At 44.9% G+C, this 20,562-nt stretch overlaps 1 protein-coding gene across 2 annotated transcripts in view; it reads left to right on the forward strand.

The window, feature by feature from the left end:
- The window catches only part of LOC143181821 (uncharacterized), a 52,028-nt gene extending 37,554 nt beyond the window's left edge, over window positions 1-14,474 (forward strand). For both annotated transcript variants that reach the window (XM_076382468.1, XM_076382470.1), the window contains exon 5: window positions 11,460-14,474. In XM_076382468.1, the coding sequence (XP_076238583.1) occupies window positions 11,460-11,677 (218 nt within the window). In that variant the 3' untranslated portion in view covers window positions 11,678-14,474. The remainder of the gene's footprint in view (window positions 1-11,459) is intronic.
- The last annotated feature ends 6,088 nt before the right edge of the window (window positions 14,475-20,562 follow it).

A 20,562-nucleotide genomic window follows, 5' to 3' on the forward strand; every position in this document is an offset into this window, starting at 1 on the left:
AACTCGGCTACGCGTGGCGTATGAATATTCAAAGTCATTTCGCTGAAAGTGCAACCCACCAGAACTTTGTTACCAGCGTTCCCCATCTATTCCTTTTTCAGTTACCTTGAACTCGCCGCTCGACGACCACCCAGTAGATCTCCCGCACCTCCCGTAAATAGAGCCGAAAATTCGCCACCCCGAATCCAACTGTCGCCGAGCTTTACGAGTGCCCTTATCGTCCTGAACACTCCTAATCGACGATATTTCACGGAATCGGTTCGCCTCGTAAAATAACGCTTATCTGGCATCGGTGACGCGCTGCGTTGACGCGTCGATTCGTCACGGCTCGCCGGTGTTTTATTACAAGAATCGCGTCGACGCGATGTATAATTAGCCCCGCGGCGTGGCGTATCGATCGCCGCCGACGTCGTCCCGTTTTCGAAACGCGCCAATACGTCTGCGACGTGTCCGTCGATCTCGAGCCCTGCCAATTTCCGGAATCGGTCGCGCATAAGTCGTCGATCGCCGGATGATCGCGACACAGAAACGCCTGTCTGGCCCATTGACGGATGCCGCGTCGGCCGACCGTCCATCGAGGGCCTGCCGATGTCCTCGCGGACAATCGGGAGTCGACGATTGATGGGCCAGCCGACGCACAAATCCGATACCGCGATAAGTTCTCGGGATGGTCGAGTACAGAGAGGGTTGCCAGGGAATTCTTCACATGTAGGGGAAAATATATCGCTCGTTCACGCTCCCCTAAATATACTACGATAGGCCCTCAGTCTCCTATCCATGGTTGCCAGCTCGACCCTACGCGTAGAGCAACGTAACTCACTTATCTGTACTCGTAGGGTTCAGCTGGTAACCGTGCTCCTATTTTAGGGTACTTGGGAGCAATGATGATATAGAACAGATCTGGCTAACTCATTTCGACCGGGAGCAATGTGCTTCCATCGTCAGTCCCTCGTTTTCACCAGTACTTGGGTTCCGTAACTAGTACTGTTGGGAGCTAAGAAGTTGTCAGTGGATCTAATTGGTTCTACAGAAAAATATAACTTATTGGTTGAATTGGTCATACTTATCACTACTACTTGCAGCGAACTGAGCTTTCCTTTTGCTCCTGTGCCGTCTCACTGTCAACTTCTGAGATCCCAGCAGTACTACTACTCCACAAGCGATGGTGCAAATGTGAGTGACTTCAGATATCAAATACTGATACGCTAAAGAGCAAGTAAATGGATGAAAGAGCCACATGTAATTCGTAAACAATTAGCCAGCCCTGGTCTAGAAGTAGCACAGAAGTAGTAGGGGAGAGGTTAGCCCAACTTACCTGTACCCCATTCCTAAAGTCCCTTCTTCATTGTAGATTGTCTCCTCCACTACTTCTGTGCAGACCATCACTGCTTGGAAGATTGCGACGCGTAGCGATTCGCTTTCCCCTCTCGGCGAGGAATTCCCTGGCATCTCTGAGTCTAGGTCGCGAGAGTTTCTCTCCAGCGCAGCCAGCCTGTAGGATCGTTACCAGCCATCTAGACAAGCACCGTCAACCGTCCTTTGTAGCTCACACGGCCAGGCAATCGTTCTGCGCCAGGCGTCCCCCTTGTTACGTGCCCGCGATTCCACTTCTTCCGCTGCTTTCAGCGCGCCGGAGGAAAAAGGCACACACGGTTGGCTCAGAAACGGTAAACAGCATCGCAAACAGAAGCGACTCGACGCTGAGCGACTCGGGAAACGGATGAATGAGACCGGATGCTGGCTTTCGATCACGTGGTTAACGCGGGGATTATGCGCGATTGTCTGAGTAGTCCTCGATTGTTGGCGCCAACCGTGGATTGTTGAGGTTGAGGCTGGTAGTTGGGAGTCGCGTGGTTGGAAGGGAAACCGAATTAGGGTTTTTAGGTTGTTAGGAGTTGAACCTGGGTATTATTGTTTGCGGGTTTCTGATTGATTGGATGATACTAGGAACGCGGGAGAAGTTTGGTAAAGCTGCGTGGCACTGGGTTTTGAGGTAAAGTTCAAAACCTGAGAAATGGCGCCATTTATTGTCTGATAGAGTTCTGCACAATACGGAGGTACTTGGAGCGCTTTTGAGAGTCCTTTGGCGAGGACAATTCATAAATCTGAAGATTTAGGATCCTGGGGAGAGTTGCTTCGTTCTGGTTTATGGCCAGCAGTGTCACCTACTCTTGGGAGTTCCGTTGGCCTAGGGTTTCATTTTCTACCGTGAACACAAATCATTAATACAAATGTGTTGTCTAGGAGCATCTGTCGTCAGAGAGTGGAAGTTTTTTTTGTATGATATTCTGATATCCTTCAGCTGCAGAGTAATCTGCTTCCTTTTATAGCCTCATCGAAGATCTAGGTATATTTTACCTACTAGGAATTGGTCAAATCAGTCATACCTGGCATAGCAGCTAAAAATATTACTAGTCCACTTGTCACTTGAACTCTGATAAAGTTGGGTTATTATCAAAACGTAGGGATCAAATTCCTGTAGACTATAACTTAAGAAAGCCTCAAGGAGTCCAAGTTAGAGTCTTCTTCATAGCCCCTTAGTAGTAACGTCAGAGTCGGTTTTAACTTTTATTACTACATGAAACTTTCTACTGACTCAAGACGTCACGTGGTCTCGGTTTTATATATAATCAGGCCATAGCTCTAGACATAGCCAAATTTCAGTGTTGCTTCTTCGTGTCGGTGTCTCTTTAATGCGTCATGATCCGTCGCTAGCTCGCGCACTCCCAGAAGGGTGTCACAAGTCGTAGACATTTTTCCCCTACTCTGGCCACTTCTCTAGTATTCCAGACTATTCCCACCCGTCCTTTCATCCTCATCCCCCGTTCGCGTTTCCTGCTCCGTTCTCCCCGAGTCTGCATACATTTATCTCACCAGCGAACCTCGTTTTCTTCCCTGCGCCAGCCACGGGAGCGATCGCGAGGGGAGAGAAAATTGTCCGCAACTCGTGACAAACTTCCACGTTGTGTATTGTGGCTGACTTTCATGGGCTATGTGGTAACTGTACACGCGAGGGGTGTCACAAAAATGATGTCAGAAGTAAACTGTCTAGTGCCAGTCCCGATTAAGCGTTTTCTGCTGACAGATGTCTGGGGGCCTGATTGGTAGTTTGAAATCGGGAATTGATAAATAAGAGAGAAGGCTGGGGACATTTAGCGAATCACTTTTTTAATGGATCCGCTGAATTCAATTAATTCTGCTTTTAGGAATAGCTTTTGCGAACCTTCTTCCAAATTTTAGATATTTTTCCGAGGAAGACATGTTCCTAAAATTATGGATTCAATTTGGAGATAGAAACCTTTATTTCAGAGAGACATTTTAAAGGCAAGATTAACTTGAACCTGTATAAATTAGAGATTAAAATTTCAGCCAATTTTTCATCGTGAAAATCACGTCACGCCCCTTCGTTAATTAACGCATTAGCCAGGAATGAAACAAAAAACCGTGATTCCCAAGACATTTTCCATACGGCGGGAACCTTGTATCACAGTGCGCTCACACAGCAGCGCAAGTATTTCCAAAGGCATCCACATGAATCGACGTATATAGAGGGGGTTCTCGTTACGCCTTCAGTATTCGATCGGTATGCGAATCACTCGAGGCGCGTCGCGTATTTCATGCCGTGGGGACGAAAAACGGGGGTGGGCAGTGGAAGGAGGAACAGCGTCGCGAGGAGCACCCTGCAAGCCTGTAAGAGGATCTCGATACTGATCTACGTGAGACCTGGAATCGGGTAATCGATGAAATCGACTAGAACGTTTCTCGTTGTACTGGGTAGCTCAGAACGTGAGGTCAGTCGAAAGGGAAATGATAGGAGACGAAATCCTTATTTGATAAGCGTACTTCCTACTCTTCGGTATTCAAGTAACTAGAAACTATTTTAAATGTAGGTATCTTCCTGCCTTGTGTCAAGAATTTCAAAAATTTGAGAACTAGGATAGATTCAATATGCTTCAGAATTTTAATATCGAGCCTTCTGAGGATTTAAGACTTTGAAGAATTGAAATTTAAAAATTTTGTACATTCAAATTTCCAAAGTTTATTCAGAGGGAAGCCCAAGTGACATTTATCAGGCCAAAAACTTCTGCCATCATTATCACCTCAGGACCTCCACTTCTGTATCACGCCATAGAAACCCAACGACCGAACTTCCCTCGTGGTCCAGCCGTGTAACTTAGACTGAGTCCTTCCGTCTCTTCTCAGCAAGTAGTTTCGCTCTTCCACTCGATTGGCCAGAAGTTCGCGCCAGTCGTCTTCGCCGAATAAGGATCGTTTTTGCTACCTCTAGCTCCGTGGCCTCGGCTCCCTCATAGTTCTCGGCGCAGTGGCTGCGGCAGAACTGCAGTTCCGGCAACTCTCGCGTCTAGATCCTCGCTGCGTCGAGTGCAGCAGCCTTTTTTTTTTTTGTCCCCGTGTTGGGGCTTTAATTTTGTAATGGGCTTTCACGTGAACAAACACCAGCCCCGCTCGGGATCCGTGAATGCGTCAAGCCACGTCAATGTTGCGTCCTGACAATCCCTGTTGAACTGCTGTCATGAGGGAGTCGCAAGTTATAACCTGGTCCAAACGCGTTACACCGCGGCGATATTTCGCTCTTCGCCCTTTTCATGTAATCCAGCGAAGAAGCGAGCGCTAATGACTGCTGAAAGAGACGAGACGAGTTGGCTGGTGGAAAGTTCCACGGCTGGATGGAGAACACCCAGAATGGGATGGGTCGCGAATTCTATGAGCATGGTTTAGCTGATGAACTTTACGAGGACACTTTTTTATAATTCAGCTTCTTTCTCGCCCTGATTCTTGGCGGTCGTCGTCCGAACCACTTGAACGAATTGGGAAAAGGCTGATATGCCAGGGGCACGCAGACACGTGCACAGTAGGTGGATTCGAACTGTTGGGACCACGGTTGCCAGGACATTCTTCATCAACGTAGAGACCTAGACACTATTCATAGAAAAATAAACTACAATTCATGTCCCATGAAAAGTTCCTTGGAGATCATTGTCTCTAATGCTTTCCAAGGAACTTCTCATGACACACGTAATTCGTCACCGATCTTTGATATAGTAGGGAGTAGAGAGGAGGGTGAAGAAGTTAGAGTAGTAGATGGAGAACTGGAGCTGGGAATTGCTAAAAGATGCATCCTTCTAAGTGGGACTTGACGTAGTTCTCTGCATCGATGAAGAATTTTCTGGTAACCCTGGTTAGAACAGAGGTTCCTGGAAGACGTGTAAGGCATACGGAAACACGACGTACACGTATCGACTAGTCGAAAGAGAGAAGGACACTGGCGAACTGGAGCGAAAGAGAGAAATACTCGGACACACGAAGACACAGACAAGGACGTACACAGACGGGACAGAGGGTTGACAAAATCTCGAAGTGACCTGCACCGGCGTGTCCCGCACGTTGGCTGGTCGCCTGGCTGTTATATCGAAACCTTTATTAATTAAACGGAAATCTCTACTATTGTACTACTATTACTATTATTGCTACTGCTACTATTACTACCACTACTATTACTATTACTACTATTGCTGCTGCTGCTACTACCACTACTACTATTACTACTACTATTACTACTACTATTACTACTACTACTACTACTACTACTATTACGTATAGGTATTTATATATTTACAGTTGCGTGGTGTGGAGTGGAACATTGTGATATAATAGATTGGTGCTAACACCTTATTGAAATTGAAAAATGAATTTAAAGAAATGAAAAAATCGTGCAATATTGCGATAGTAAGGAGGCGGGCCGCGCCGCTGTCAATCGCCGAAATAAGGTTAAGTTTCTCCGTGGTAAAACCGGCGGGAATGGAGCGAGGCACAAACAAGAAGTATATTAAAATGGGAGAAGATTAATATGAATCTAACGAGCAAACGAGTGAAAAAAAAAATAATATGAATCATGTTTCCGTTCACTTTTCCGAGTCGTCGCTTGACAATATCGGCCCCCGAAACGATTCACGCGATGTCCAGCTATTTCTAATAGAGATCGCGATCACGCGACAGGACACGACGATCGTTCTTGTCCGTTTTTCTGATCGATATCTCTTTGTCCCCAGACTTTTCTCACCCACCCTGCTCCCCGCGTGTTCGCTCGGCTACGATCTTCTATTTTTTGATAACAACGAGGCTCGAATATTATTTTAACTCGAAGGCTTCTAGGAGGGCCAAGGGAGACTTGGGATCCTAGGGATTTTTACTGTGCCCTAGGGAATTTCGTTGGCTCAGTAGCGACGTAGAACGTAACCTGTAACATTAAATTGCCTAGAAAATTGTGCCAATTTGTGATATTCTATTATAACTGCTTTCTGGTTTCAGGAATTTAGTGAGATTAGTTGGTAGGCCTTCCCAGCTGGAATAATATTCGAAGCATTTTCTCGCTACAGGCTCGAACACTTTTATTAATTTTCACTCTCACCTTTGATAATGCATGAATCGACCATAATATTGAACACGACACTTCGTAACCTAGCTGGCGACAAACCGCGAGCCTATAGCGAGTAAAGGTCGCGTCCTTGGTTCAGACCCTCGAGCTCAATAAATCTAAGGGACTTCACGAGCAGAACTGTACGCTCCCTGAAAAATTACATTTTAATTTCCCACTGAACTTTCGCGCCATTTCCACCCGCCCCGCTAACCTAACCTTAAACTAGCAATCCCACTTTGCAGAATGATTTAATCGGATTAGGGACCAAATACCGACGTTTCCTGGTTATCTGGCGAATGTCCAAAAATTTTTGTTCGCGTCGAGAAGCGAGGATCGTTCGTCTTGAAATTAGCACAGTTCGACGAGACGAGATACGATATCAACTGCTCGACGGAGTTTGAATCCCTGTAGCGAGCGAACAGTGAGTAGCGGAGGGAGGGGCGAGTGTATAGGTGAAATTGGGAGCAGGGTAGAAGGGGGATAGGTTGTCGGTAGAGGGACAGAGAGTGAAGTGGAAGAGAAGCGACGAGAAGAAAAGAAACTATGGCTGTGCAAGTGAACATTATGAGTGTAGTTACATAGGTGTAGGTGTTACCTAGGGACTAGGCTTAGCTGATCATAGGATAAGGAGCACGTTTACGCGTTTCGTTTTTCGAGCTCGACGAATGACAGCGTCCCCGTCCGCCGTTGTACATTACCGAACTAAATAAACAAAAAAAAGTACTATTATTATTAATATCTCTTTATATATTAATATATACAAAGTACGGATTAATTATGGATATATATGTATATACACACACATGGTATATGTATATATCTATCTTCGTATGGATATAAATATGAATATAAATATATATAAATATAAATATATATATACATATACATTTTGTTATTTTTCTCGGGGGATGATATTAAAACTGTAATAATTGTAATATGGCGCACGATTGGGGGGCACCAGTGTCGCCTCCCCGTGCGTGGCAACTGAGCGTGTTCTACTCATCATTTGGAAAAATAAACGAAAAATAAAAAGTGAGTAATTCAAGTACGAGTAAATGATAAGGTGAAAATCAGATTCGGCGCGATTGTTAGATTGAACGTTGTGATTTCACACGGCGCGTGTATATAAGGGACGAGTCGAGGGAGAGCCTCTATAAGTACGACGTGTGGGGGATGAAAGAGCGAGAGACAGAGTAAATCGTTGACCGTTGCATTTTCATGTGTGCAAGAGGAGCGAAAAAATGTGGAAAGAAAGGTAGAGAGCGTGTCGCAGGAGGAATGGAAAATCGTACCACAGTATGTCCTTCGCATGACCCGCCTGACCCACGGTCCATGACCCTGTCCCAAGCGAGGAGACGAGAACCGCCTCGGTATCCGATCGACCTCCCGTCGAACTTGCGAAACTTATTCTACACGTCCTGGCTTCTTTTCTTCTTCCATTCCTTGGTTTCTTTTCAATTGGAACGCTCGTGCACACCACACGACACAGGAAGGACACACAGAGATACACACAGGCAGATCAGGCACGCTCAAACACAGAAGAGTTTAGGCGGCAGCATACGCTGAGAAGCGAGGGCGATGTGACATCTAACGAAAGCTTTTCGAGGGGCTGAGCTTTTTTCATGGTCGGCCAGACGACGTCGACGAGGATGTCGATGGCGCGGACGGCCTGCCCGTCAGCGTGGCCCTCGTCTGCGCGCGTCCTGTCGTCGTGACGGTCGCTCGTCGGCGGCGACGTCGACGGCCGCGAGTTTTCGTCGTGTTCCTATCGGGATGAATCATTGTATCGATCGTTTTTTCGGCTCCGCTGAACGTACAATAGGGCGCACTGTTATCGACGACCGAGACGGTAGCAAATGAGAAACGAGCAGATTAGGAGCGAGGCAAGAGGGGGATATATACCGCTGACCACGCAGAGATACAAGGACTAACGATCATAGGGCGTAATCGATTTTATTACGAGAAGAACTATTCTTACTACTTCTTATTGTTACTACGATTATTATTCTTATTCTTATGGTTATTCTCTAACATGCAAGTGTTATGTTACGATTGCAATTATTATATACACCTTTAATTATAGTGTAGATAATATTACGGATGATGAGGATAAAACGAGACGAGAAAAAAATGAAAACAAACAAAGAAACAAAAAAAACATTATGGAGAATTAATCACATGTGCATTTAATGTATTTCATACTAATTTTTTGATTAAACATAATTGTGTGTTAACCGACCCGTCTATTCTTTCTTCTTATTCCAGATCATTGATCTCCCTGGCATTGGCTGCCGTACGGTGCTCCACTCCGTCGCTGACGGTTCTAGCTTCGTCAAGACGCGTTGACGGGGCGAGAGATTCACAGGTGAAAAATGGAGCACCGTACGGTAGCCAACGCGTCGCTGAGGGGCGTTTAAGCGTGCAAAACGCAACGGTGCACGTGAGTTCATGCAGCATCATTGTCTTTTAATGATGGGAGTTCGAATCTAAGCTTTGAATCGATTCGAAGTTATTTAAAGACTATGAAGATTCGAATGACTTCGAGCGTGATTCGATGCCTAAAACTCTTGGAAGTCTTTGAAGGGCAACTCCAATTTTTCAAACTTTAGTACTTTATATTAGTAGTGCTACTTAGACAAAACTAGATATTGGAAGTGCTTCAGAGGTGTTGAACTATAACCCAGTTCTCAGAGCTTTCAAAGCTATGGAGATTTTGAAGACACCAAAACTTCCAAGTCTTTCAACTGTCAAGAGCTATAGGAATTCAAGATTTAAGACGTTCAGAAGTTCTCAGCTTCGAACCATGTTCAAGGTGATTCGAATATTGATCACGTGTACAGATTCGAAGTGTTTCAGTTGCCATCACCACTGTTGTCATTGCTACGCTGTTGTTTCGCACGTGATTAGGTAACGTTCAGATTTCGACAGCGAGGCATCCCCAATTTCGATTGTCAATTACAGAACGACGTATCTCGACGTTACTTCCGCGCACCTGCCGATACTTCCGGCCGCCGAGGCTGGATCCGGCGGCCAGACGTATCGCTGACGGAAAAACTGGAATCGGTACATGTTTACACAGCTAATCACTTGCGAGATTCCTTTTCTTTCGTTGCAGGAAAGATTCACTATAGCTACGCTACTCTTGGTGATACTAATGTTTCGTTGGCGAAAGTGTACGTGTAATTGGACACTGTTCTGCATTGGTGGTTTATATTTTTTCTGAAATAAGTAGAACCTCGATTATCGACATTTTTGTTACATAGGGTTGCCAATATTTAGTCAATAATAAGAAGAATACAGTAGAATGTTGATTAAGAATAATAGTAGCTTGCTGAAAAAATAAAGCTAGTTATTAGAAAAATGCTTCAGGTTACAATCTTGTGGTATTTTGAATAATCGAGGTTCTGGTGTAGCATATATAATAACAATCTTCTTAGCATACTTTATAATATTATTCATTAAAATAGTCAACCAAATATGAGGACAGTAAAAATAATTTTAAGCTCCAGAAACTTCAAGAATATTTATTTAAGTATTTATTATTAATTATGCTATTTTTAATAACACGAAATTCGATTTTTTGTGGGTCAACATGCACCCTGCAGAACAGAGTACAATTATTCTTCGGATAATCGAAGGTATAGAATTGTTCGCTTGAAACAGGGAATATGGAACTTTTATTTTAATTTCCATGAATTTATTCATACGAAACATATAAACAAAATATATAGAGCTATTCATGTTCCCTCTTTCGAATCCAACAACTTCCCTATATTACTTCATAAAATAATGGTAACTGTTACTGCAGCGATCTACAATATGTAAATAGGATGTGTGGTTTGACTGAGCAAATGTCATGACTGTAGAAATCAATAGAAATGGTTTACTCAAAAAGTAAAACATGGAAAAGTTGTCGACTACCAATTTATGATGATCTCATAGTCTTGAGAATTGATTTGTAGTGAAGTTTCTATAAACAAGGAACTATTAAATTGCTCAGTCAAATTTTGATTTCTATCAAACGAGTTATACTCGTCTGGCGGTTTGCAAACAATTGTAATTCTGTGCTCTTCAGAGTTGATTTCCAAGCTAGTCTCTGAGTTCTCAAATAGGCTTATAATCTCTGTCAATTTTCCATAAATTCAACTGACGACCTACGAGTAACCCAATTGAAAAGGAGAACAATGGATAATTAACCGGGAACAGAGGCCTAACTTACATCAGCATACCGTGAGAGAATGTTAGATCTTCCTTGGATTATACACTCTGAAGTTACTCCCTCGTGCTAGTCCAGACACCAGTTCGTAACAGTTTTTAGACAGAGTTAACTTTGATCCTCGAGCGTCATTTACTTTGTCCTCACCACTCTATAAATTTTTCAGTAGGTTACAATGTCCCACATCTGTTCACCTAGATACATAAAAGCGAGCTCACAGAGACACCTCGTCTCAGCTTCCTGCAAATAAGCCACACTTGTCTTTCCCGTATCAGGAACATGCCCCCCCGATGAAATAAAGATTACGACCTCTATCTATCGCCACACCGTCATACTCGCTATCGAGTCCTCGAGGGACACCTTCGCACTTCCTGCAGGAAATAGAGGAAAGTCCTCCAGAGGCTGCTCCTTTCGCTCCATCAAACCACATCGAAACGCAACAAGTTCCCAAGGACCTGATCCTGAAGCAGTTGAATGATTGCAACTCTGGTCAGAGGTGCTCGGGTTAGCCTAATCAAAGAGTCCTCAGTGGAGACTGGGCAGACGTACAGCTCTTCAGTATCGCTTTATCGGTCCCCTTCTCTGTGTACACTCCGTGAATTAAGATAGCAGGGCACAGTCACGTGGGGCATAGGCTCGTCCACGTCGTAGCAAAGGTAGCTGAAGTTAGGGAAAGTGAGAAAGAAGCGAGGAGATTAGGTAATACGATAAAAACAGACCCAGAAATAGAGAGATGACGCAGCGGTAGTCGACGCGCGGCGATGTTTCGGTAGCTTGCTGATCCTGTGGTTTCTGTTGTTGCAGAGCTGAAAAATTGGCGGATATCGCGAATATTTGAGAGACAGAGTAACAACGACGAGAGGAGGCGGTGCTCGTTGTGCGGTAAGGTCGTAACGAACGTGCGCAATCACTATTACGTGCATTTCCCGGGAAAGTACACCTGCCAGTTCTGTCCTGCGGTTTACACGCGCCACGATACCCTCCTCATGCACACGCGTATCAAACACGCGCACGCGCAATAGCGCACGCACGCCTGCCGATAGCTGCGGATCTAGCGCGGCGATCCCTTCCAATCGATCAGAGCACACCCTTCCGCGCTCTCAGTTAGGAGGCTGACGCCTCTGCGACAACACTGGAGGACGCTGTTGCTCTCTGACGGAGGCATGTCTTTCATGTACAGTGATTCGCTGACCCAGAGTTGCCAGATTCCTCGTTCGTAAAAACTGCCCAGGCGTTTCAGGTCCCTCTCGCCTGGGCGCAGTGTTCCAGCTAGTTAAAGGGCTTCTGAATCCACTTTGGGGAACTTTCGAAAACTTTTGAATTCTCTGATCTCCCAGATCAGTTAGCTTTCCTTCGGGATTACCACAGTCGAGCTAGTTCCTTGCACGGTACGTGTGGGCGACGAAACGTTACTAGTTACTATGGAACTTCGGATTCTTGGGTAATCTGTTCAGAGTCTTCTTGAAATTGTCTTCTGAGACTAGTAACAGGGGTGTGTGTTCTTATAGTTATGTTGATTTTCTGCGTTGTATCGACGCATACCTTATTTTCCATGTGATCCTTCTATAAGGATTTACTGTCTCTAGAATGGTGTTCTTTTCCCTGAATGGGACTAGGATGACCTGAATCGTATTTGTATAGTAGTACACACGACTGTCAGGAATAACTGTTCAGCATTGCCTTGAATTGCTGTGCATCATTCTTGCCTATTCCTGGCGGTAGCTAAGAAGACTGCAGAGAACTTGCTGCAGGGTCCAATGGTTTCCTCCATTACCTTATACCTCGGGAAATAGGGCACTTGTCATCAGAACGACCAATTCGTTGAACGAAATAAATGGTCCAGGTGTGAAGCTCGACGCAGCCAAAGGTTTTACGATAGCACTCCTCTAGTGGCCAGCACTGGAGCTACCGCCCACTGTATATTTCATTGATTTTCCATTCGGCAAACTTGAACGTTCCTATTTGTTCTAATTAAGATATCGTTAGTTGAGCATTCAACGACTTCTTTCTGTCCCGAGTTAAAACTTCCCTCATCAGAATCCTTCGTTTCTTCTTCACAGTTGCCTAACGAGACGCGTTAAAAATGGATAGAGCCTGTCCTCCCTGTCACTCTTTGTTTGCTTTTTTATTTATTTAATTTAATTAAGCAGCAATGGGAACTAAAAATTTCACAAATCGATCCGCTATTTTAGGCTCCTTAAGTGTCCTCAGATGGCGTGATGAGGCTCCCTCCACTGTAAAAGTTTTCGAAACCTCCTTTAAGGTCGATTGGCCAATGTCTTTTTAATCTTCTAGGGCCACGTCCCTCTAGAAGTGGCTGAATAAGAGGATTGGTATGTAAGTCCAGCTTAGAGTGACGTTTGACACTTCCTTCATAGATAGGCTACATATGACACACCAAAGTCCTGATGGAGTGTCACTCAAGACATCCCAGGGTGCATCACCCATTGCACCCTGTTTCAGACTCTGCCACCCTAACTGGTAGCTTCTGTTGGTTCTGACCCAAAGCTCTAGCCACGTGAACACTTCTTTTCCCTGGCTCTAATGGGTTCCTCCGTAGGAGTTACTCTGGATCGGCTGCTCCACAGCCGCCCCAGCCACCCAGAGATATTAATCCTGGGCGACGTTCGATTCGACTCGACTTCTCGCCGTCCCGACGCATTTCTAACACCATAAACGTGCCAGTGGAATATTTGATAGCCACAGTTAAACGTTTTACGCCGCAGTAAAGTCGGCGAGCTCTGGCACCGATGCTCGGATTTCCTGTTCTTCATTCTGTGCGCAGTGGAACCGACAGCCCTTCTGGTCTTAGTAGCTGGTCTCATGGCACGGTCGCGGGTTACAATCAGGTTTTTTCCCTAGCTGTTGAATCTTGAATAACAAATAGAAATAGAAATAGATACTGCTGCTCGTGCTAGGTGATGCTCGGTGTAGGCGTACTTAATGGTAAAGTTGAAGTAGGCTGCAGGTTGTGTCTGAATTGTTTGAGTATTGCGTTTGCTGTTGGTCTTCGGTGCTATAGTTGGAACACAATCTTTTGGTTACTCAAGGATATACCCCTGCCTTCATAAATTGGGTTTAGAGAGATTTCTGTTTGTATAGTAGTTGGTCTCTATGAGAGTTAGAGAGTACAAGTTTACAGATTTAACACGTTTTAATGTTCCCAGTGCCTCTGAATTTATATTTTCTTTTGTGTCCAGATGTTGTTAAAATGGGATTTATATATTGTAAAATGTTCTAGAGTATATTGGTAGCAAGTTCAATGAAGTCGTATCTTGAGGGAAGCAGAGTGTGGGAGTAATCTTCTTTTCTGACCTTAAGCAGCCATTTTATGTTGTCTCGACTATAGCTTAAAGTCTGGTCTAAGTGTTCTATTGTGTTCCCCTTAAACAGCCTATTTCTGCTTACCAATTTCCATTATTTACACCCTAAAAAAGAGAATTTAATTGTAATTTGACAGAAGTCAAAGTAAAATCCATTTCTAAATGTATTACAATTGTTTGAATTTATAATAAAAGATATTTTATTAGCATTTGATCCTGTGAAGTTACTACAAGTATGAACAAATTCAGTTTGTTGTAACTGTTAGATTTCCATATTCCTAACACAATTTTTCATTTGGCTCCCCATAGTGCAAGTAATCGTAAAATTGTTCAAATGCAGATTAAGGAATTCAGATACACAATACGGAATTGGATCGAGTGCATCGAAATGAAAAAAATCCCAAGACGAGGCAACGTCTCGCTCGAGTAATTTCACGACACTAAATTTCACGTGCCGCGAGATTTGCATATTTTAAACGAATAATAGCTGCGATACCGTACTACTTTATGCGTTATCTTTCCCCTTTCAAATTGTCGGGCGGTCGAGCACAAAAGAACGCATTATAGGGGGTCAAAGGAGAGAAAAACCTGTATCCTACAGAGCTAACAATACCGTAATAGAATATTCCCGGACGAGAGAGAATCGGAGTGCTCCTCCCCTCTCTCTCTCTCACTCTCTCTCTCTCTCTCTCTCTCTCACTCTTTCTCTCACTCGCTCTATTTGTATTCACGCGGTTGAGCCGAGCAGGGCGATAGAACGAGTTAACTCTCGCGGTAACTGCGAATTCATAAGAATAAGGCGTTTATTGGGCGTTTGCACCGCTATTTAAACAAACCCCTCGGCTCGTTACGCGAATCAGGATGGACGGGGGGATGCCACGGGAATTGGCGGCGGGATTATAACAAGATACTTGCCGCAGGATTTTAAGAACGTCGCTGGAGACATCCAGACCCGCGTGATCGACGTGGAATCTCAATTCTCCGCGTCTCTCGCCTCTTCCGCGGCGCTGCCAGCCACAGATACCGCACCCGTGCCTCACCCCTCCGTTAATCCTAACGACCGTGTGATTCGGCTGGGCAAATATTGGCCCATCCGTTTTCCATCGTCTCGCCTTCTTTTCACGAGCAAGCAGCTACAGACTGTTGAATGTGTACAGGAGGTTTCAGGAGCTGGAGCCGATGCTTGAGAAAGCGACCTCACTCTGACGAATTAGAGGCGAAAAGGGGACGAGGATCCGCTCGCCTTTGGGGCGTCGGGTAATCCTGGTCTGAAGATTTGTGTCAGCCAGGTTACAGTTGACAGGATTCTGAGGGCTGGTGGGGGTTGATATGAGGTACTTTGGGTGATTTTAATGAGAAATGGGAACAAGTAAATTGTGAATTACCTTGATGGATCGGAGCCTAGGATTTGCCTTCGAATTAGTCTGCTCCAGATTCTGGAAAAGAGATTATAAATTCAATTTATTTTACAAGCTGTTCGAGGCACCATGTGAATACGCTTTCTTGAGACTCGACGTACGCTTCTGTAAACGCCCTGCGATTGAACGAGCAACCGAGAGACAATTTGAGCTTAAGCGTTTCGGTGAATAGAAGAGTAGACACCTGTATTCGCGGAACTTCAGAGTTCAAACAGTAGCGGCAATATAATGTCCTATCGTAAACAGAGAACTAATTAAAAAAAAGAAAATTCACTGCACTTTCAAACGACTAAGTTATGCTGAAAATTTCAGGCAAACAATATATAAAATAAATTACCATGGCATTGTAACTTTATAGCCCCATTCCCAGGAACAGTATTTCACAAACGACTGGTCCATACTCTTAAATTAAATTTGAAATATACATATATTCAAGCCTAATATCAAACTTCTCCAAGCTTCTGGTTTAATATTCCCAGCCCGCGATGTCATATTCTCCCCAGTTTCGCTCATAAATCTTCGCCCATTAGCGAGGCTTCCAGTACGGTCGTTTAGAAAGCAGTACGATTCGTTTGAAATCCGAAGTTGCGAGAATACGGCTATTACCTTTGTAACCCGCTGGACGCGCGAGTCCTGCGCTCGATGCAAATTTCGATAAGATCTTGAGCAATATCGGGGACGATTCGGGAGATCCTAATCTCCCCGGGGAATCCAGTGGAAATACTGAGAGCGATGCGAGGAAGCACTTATGAGACCCTGGCGGAAGTTACGACTCGGTTGGTACAGAATAATCAGACATTGACGCGTCAAGCATTTATGCTTGGCAACTGTACCTTTAGCATTTGCGTCTTCTAGCTCTCTGGAAACTAAAGGGCCTTATACCATAGTGTACTGAGTTACTGTTAGTAGGAGCTACCAATTTTTTTAATGAAAAAGTGGGTTTAGAGAGAAAAAAGGAAGGACTTTTACTAATAGTCCATTTACATCGTTTAAATTAATGACATTTATTAATAAAGAAGATCTTAGTATCTTCGTCTAAGGTAGTTGACTTGATACTCGATCAGTACCCAATAGACAATCACTTTAATAAATAATGATTTTAAGGTATTTAATTATTTATCTATTTATTGTATGATGTAATGAGATATCTAAACATCGTGTGATTAATTTGAGAAATTTCATTTATTCATTTATTCATTTGTTGAAGTGGTCGACTACAGTGTGCTGATGGAGTTCTGGGTCAACAACCTTACATTGTGTTAAGACCTCGTTCCGAGAGTTTTATACCTGCAATATTAAATCTATGCAGAAACCGTCTGACTTCGTCGGGAACGATCGACTTTACTGTAAATTTTGTGCGCGAGTGTATGGAAATATGATTGCACAATAAAGTTTCTATCAAGAAACGTGGAATGAGTTCAGTGGAAAATGTGATCCCATTGGGAATGTGTGTTTTGAAGTTAAAGAACTTTATCGATACAGGTGATAAACATTGGACACACCTTTAGATCAATTTGAGACTTCAAACTGATGAAAAAAGTTTGTTTGCACAACTAGGTTATACACTATTTTATATTCTGCCAAAGGACGCCTGTAGACTGCAACCGTCGCTGCGTATTCTCAGGGAAATGTTACACGTTGCCGATTTCCCTGACTTCAAATATGAAATTAACGAAAAAATATATAGCTAGCTTAGGACAGAATAACATTATTGACAACGTGGGTTCGATTCCTAGATGTTGGAGCTTATTTTCTGCTCATGATATATAACAACGTGTAATATGGGTAGTCGCAATTTAACCTTCAAGTCGTTGACCTGACCTAAGGTTTTATGACCATAGGGTTCAACGATCTAGGACTCTAAACTCCAGTCTTCCATGTGACACGTTGTTACAGCTAGGTGGATTGCAACCTTCAACATTTTAGTACCAGACTGTCAGTTTGTTGTAAAATTATCTCTTCTCTTGTGCAGACTCTATTCCTACACATACAAACTTTTTTCATTACTGTGACGTCCACAATCGATTCGAAGAAAATGCCTGATGTTCATGGGACACCAAAGACCCCTAAAACCTGCGCTCGTCCAATCCGTCTTGGCTAGCTCCCACAGTGAATCATCGCTCTTCCAGCAGGCGAATTCGACGAGACCCAGAAGAATACGATAAACGATTCTCCGATGGCGGAACTTTGGAAAGTTCGAACTCTGAGGAGCGGGGGTAGTCTTTCGACGAGAAAGTTATTTTGCCGGTGTGTATCGCGAGCTATGTGAGCCCAGCTCTCAGCGATCAGACTCAAATAGGATTACTCGCGGCGCACTGCTCGATAGATGGTGTGTAAACTTCTCTGTACACGTTGTCGATAACCAGCCGGCATAACCGTGACGGTATAGTTGTATTCTCCTGGCGTGGATTATCAGGAGCAGCGAGCTTTGGCTGTTGGTAACTTCCTCCCCACCTCGAACAGCGAAGTGAAATATTCAACCGTGTACGCCGCGGCCCGAAGTCCTCGTTAAGAGGCGTTCGCGGTTTACTCGGAGCAAACTGGTATTTTTGCGCCAAGCCACCTTTGCTCTTTAGAGATTAGCTGGAGCCCAAGAACTAGCACCACACGGTATGTGGCTAACAAACTGTGAAAGAGGAACAGAATGGATCTTGCCATACCGTAGACCCTCGCTTGCCAAACGACTGATCCCACTAATGGACCTATTCCATGTGCATGGGATAAAGAATCTTCTGATCGTACCGCTGGATCGGGATTCGACATGTTTTTCATCTTAACAGATGGGCGAAGAGAAGAGAATTTTTGGTGAATCGCAGATGAGGGCTTTTTGGCCCGAGATGATTTATTGGATGGCTGGAGGTTATGTTATTTGGAGGACTTGGGAAAAGGGATTGTACTAAATTGTTAGTTAGCGATTTGAAGAAATTCTCAAGATTTACTGAAGCAAATCCCTTTTTCCATTCACTTAAGCAAGTTAGTCCAGGTTGTTCAGAGTCCTCATATTGAGGATAAGTACTGTGATCTGTTTTTATTCAATTCTCTGTGCAAGTAACATTTTTACCCAGATCAACAGGTTCTATTGCTCCAAGTTCAGTATTCAAGATGACCATAGCTTAGCTATCAAACTAGAGGACAATCTACCTAGGTATTAAGATAAGCGAAAGCGGAGTATGAGTCAGAAGAAGAGACGTCCACTACCTTATCCAAATTCAAATATTGCCTACTTTAGCTTAATCCTACCCGTAAGTCTACCATAATATGCAAATAAAGCGAAGGAACTGAAATAAGTAAACGAGTATCGGAAAACAGCGCTACTGGAGACTCCCGAAGTGGTATCAGCGCGATTTAACGGGCGTAGTACGATCAGGCGAGCGATATGTAAGCGTCTTTCAGTATCGATCGGCGCTTAACGCAATCATAACTTCGCCGCGTCCTTGCTAGAAGGATTAGAGGGAACGAGGTTCTCCAGTAATCCCCCGATAATATCGGCAAACGTTCGGGTATTTTTCTCACAGACTGCGTCCACGGCGTCGCCATGAAACGTGAGTATCCTGAATCGTCTGTGAGAGGCTTCTGTATCGTGAGAAATGTGAGAGGGATGACGCTCGTGCGGGTGAATGAGGTTTGAGAGTCTCTTTATTTGTTGCTTCCACGCACACCTGCTCGTTTCCACACGCACACACACAACCACCACCACGACTCCCCGTTTCCGCCACGCGACCGGAAGAATTGGTTCCGTGGACGCCGTGTCGTCCTGCTGTCACCATGCATCGCGTTTTCAAAATTCTCTACGCCCGGACCCCCCCTCAGTTGTTCACGCTCGAGCGAAGTGTAAACAGCTATCGATTATCATAGCGGCCTGTCCAAGCCTCTGGGTCGCTTCGCGACGGAGCCACAGGATCTCATCAGTCTTCCTTAGCGGAAAACTGGCGAGGTTCCCGCGTGCATCGGTAGTTGCTGACCCCTCGAGAAACATACCCACACAGTGCACACACGAACAGGGCAAGTAAACGCAAGCGAGATAGGGTGGAGAGGGGAAGTGTCGCGGTGGAGATGACGATATCGCATGAAAGGCGTGTTGGGTTTGCAGGTACGATGCCCAGCGTGCCGATCGGTCTCTCTTATCACGAGATGTTCGCCGTGTCGCTCGGCTCGCCGGCGCTGTGGAGATGCCGGGCCTGCGGCAAACAGGTGACCAATCGTTGGCATCATTTCCACATACACACCGCCCAAAGGTCCCTGTGCCCCTATTGCCCGGCTACCTACAGCAGGATCGACACCCTACGCTCGCACATACGCACCAAGCACAGGGAGATAGTGTTCGCCAAAGGCTCCTTGTAGAGGACGCTGATTGCCCCGCGAAGGAAGCGGCCACCGCCACTTCCGCCGCCTCGTTTCTTCAACGACAGGCTCATCGCGCCTTTCTTCGGATTCGGACTGCCCTGACCGAGCCTGGACGCTCGCCAGCGACCATCCGCGCGATGACCTACCGAGTCTCACAGGAACGCGTAATGGGACCTTCTCTGAAGGCCCTGTTGTCCTTCGATCCATCATCTTTTCGTTCTTTTTCTTCGGTTGGAGACGCTCTGCTTAAGTGGTGTCCTGAGGGTCTTGGAACTGTGAAATGTTGCTCAAAATTTGATGGACCCTTGGGTCCTGGTCCTAGCCTCAATTTGACTTCCAGACTTAGCCGAGACTTGGACAGATCAATACCTGATCCTATCACTGGTTGTCTTTACCGTAGGTCACATTTCAAGACCTTTGGAACAGTTCACTAGCCCAGGACTGAAAAAGCAGTTGTCATTCACATCCCTGGTACTCAGCTTTCCCAAAGACAGTGAAAGGACTTCTGGTCCACCCAAATCGTGAAGACCCGAGTACCAAATCCATCTCTATCCACTTACCCAACTCTGATGTTTCAATACTCCCACCCCCTCAGTCTCAACCCATATTCGGTACTTAAACCCTACCCAACATCCGCTACTTTATTTCACGCGTTTCGCGGATAAATCGCTTTCGAGACTAAGGTTGTGACAGTTGAAGCCAAAGATGCGGTTCGCGGGGCAAATGCATGCAACGAATGGCCTCTGCTAGGTATCCGGTGAGCTCATTCACCAGTAAACGCTCGCGACCTGTCGCGTGCTGGAGGACTGAAGAGGAGACAGG

This window comes from Calliopsis andreniformis, chromosome 7 (assembly GCF_051401765.1).
Source record: "Calliopsis andreniformis isolate RMS-2024a chromosome 7, iyCalAndr_principal, whole genome shotgun sequence".
Taxonomy (NCBI): Eukaryota; Metazoa; Arthropoda; class Insecta; order Hymenoptera; family Andrenidae; genus Calliopsis; species Calliopsis andreniformis.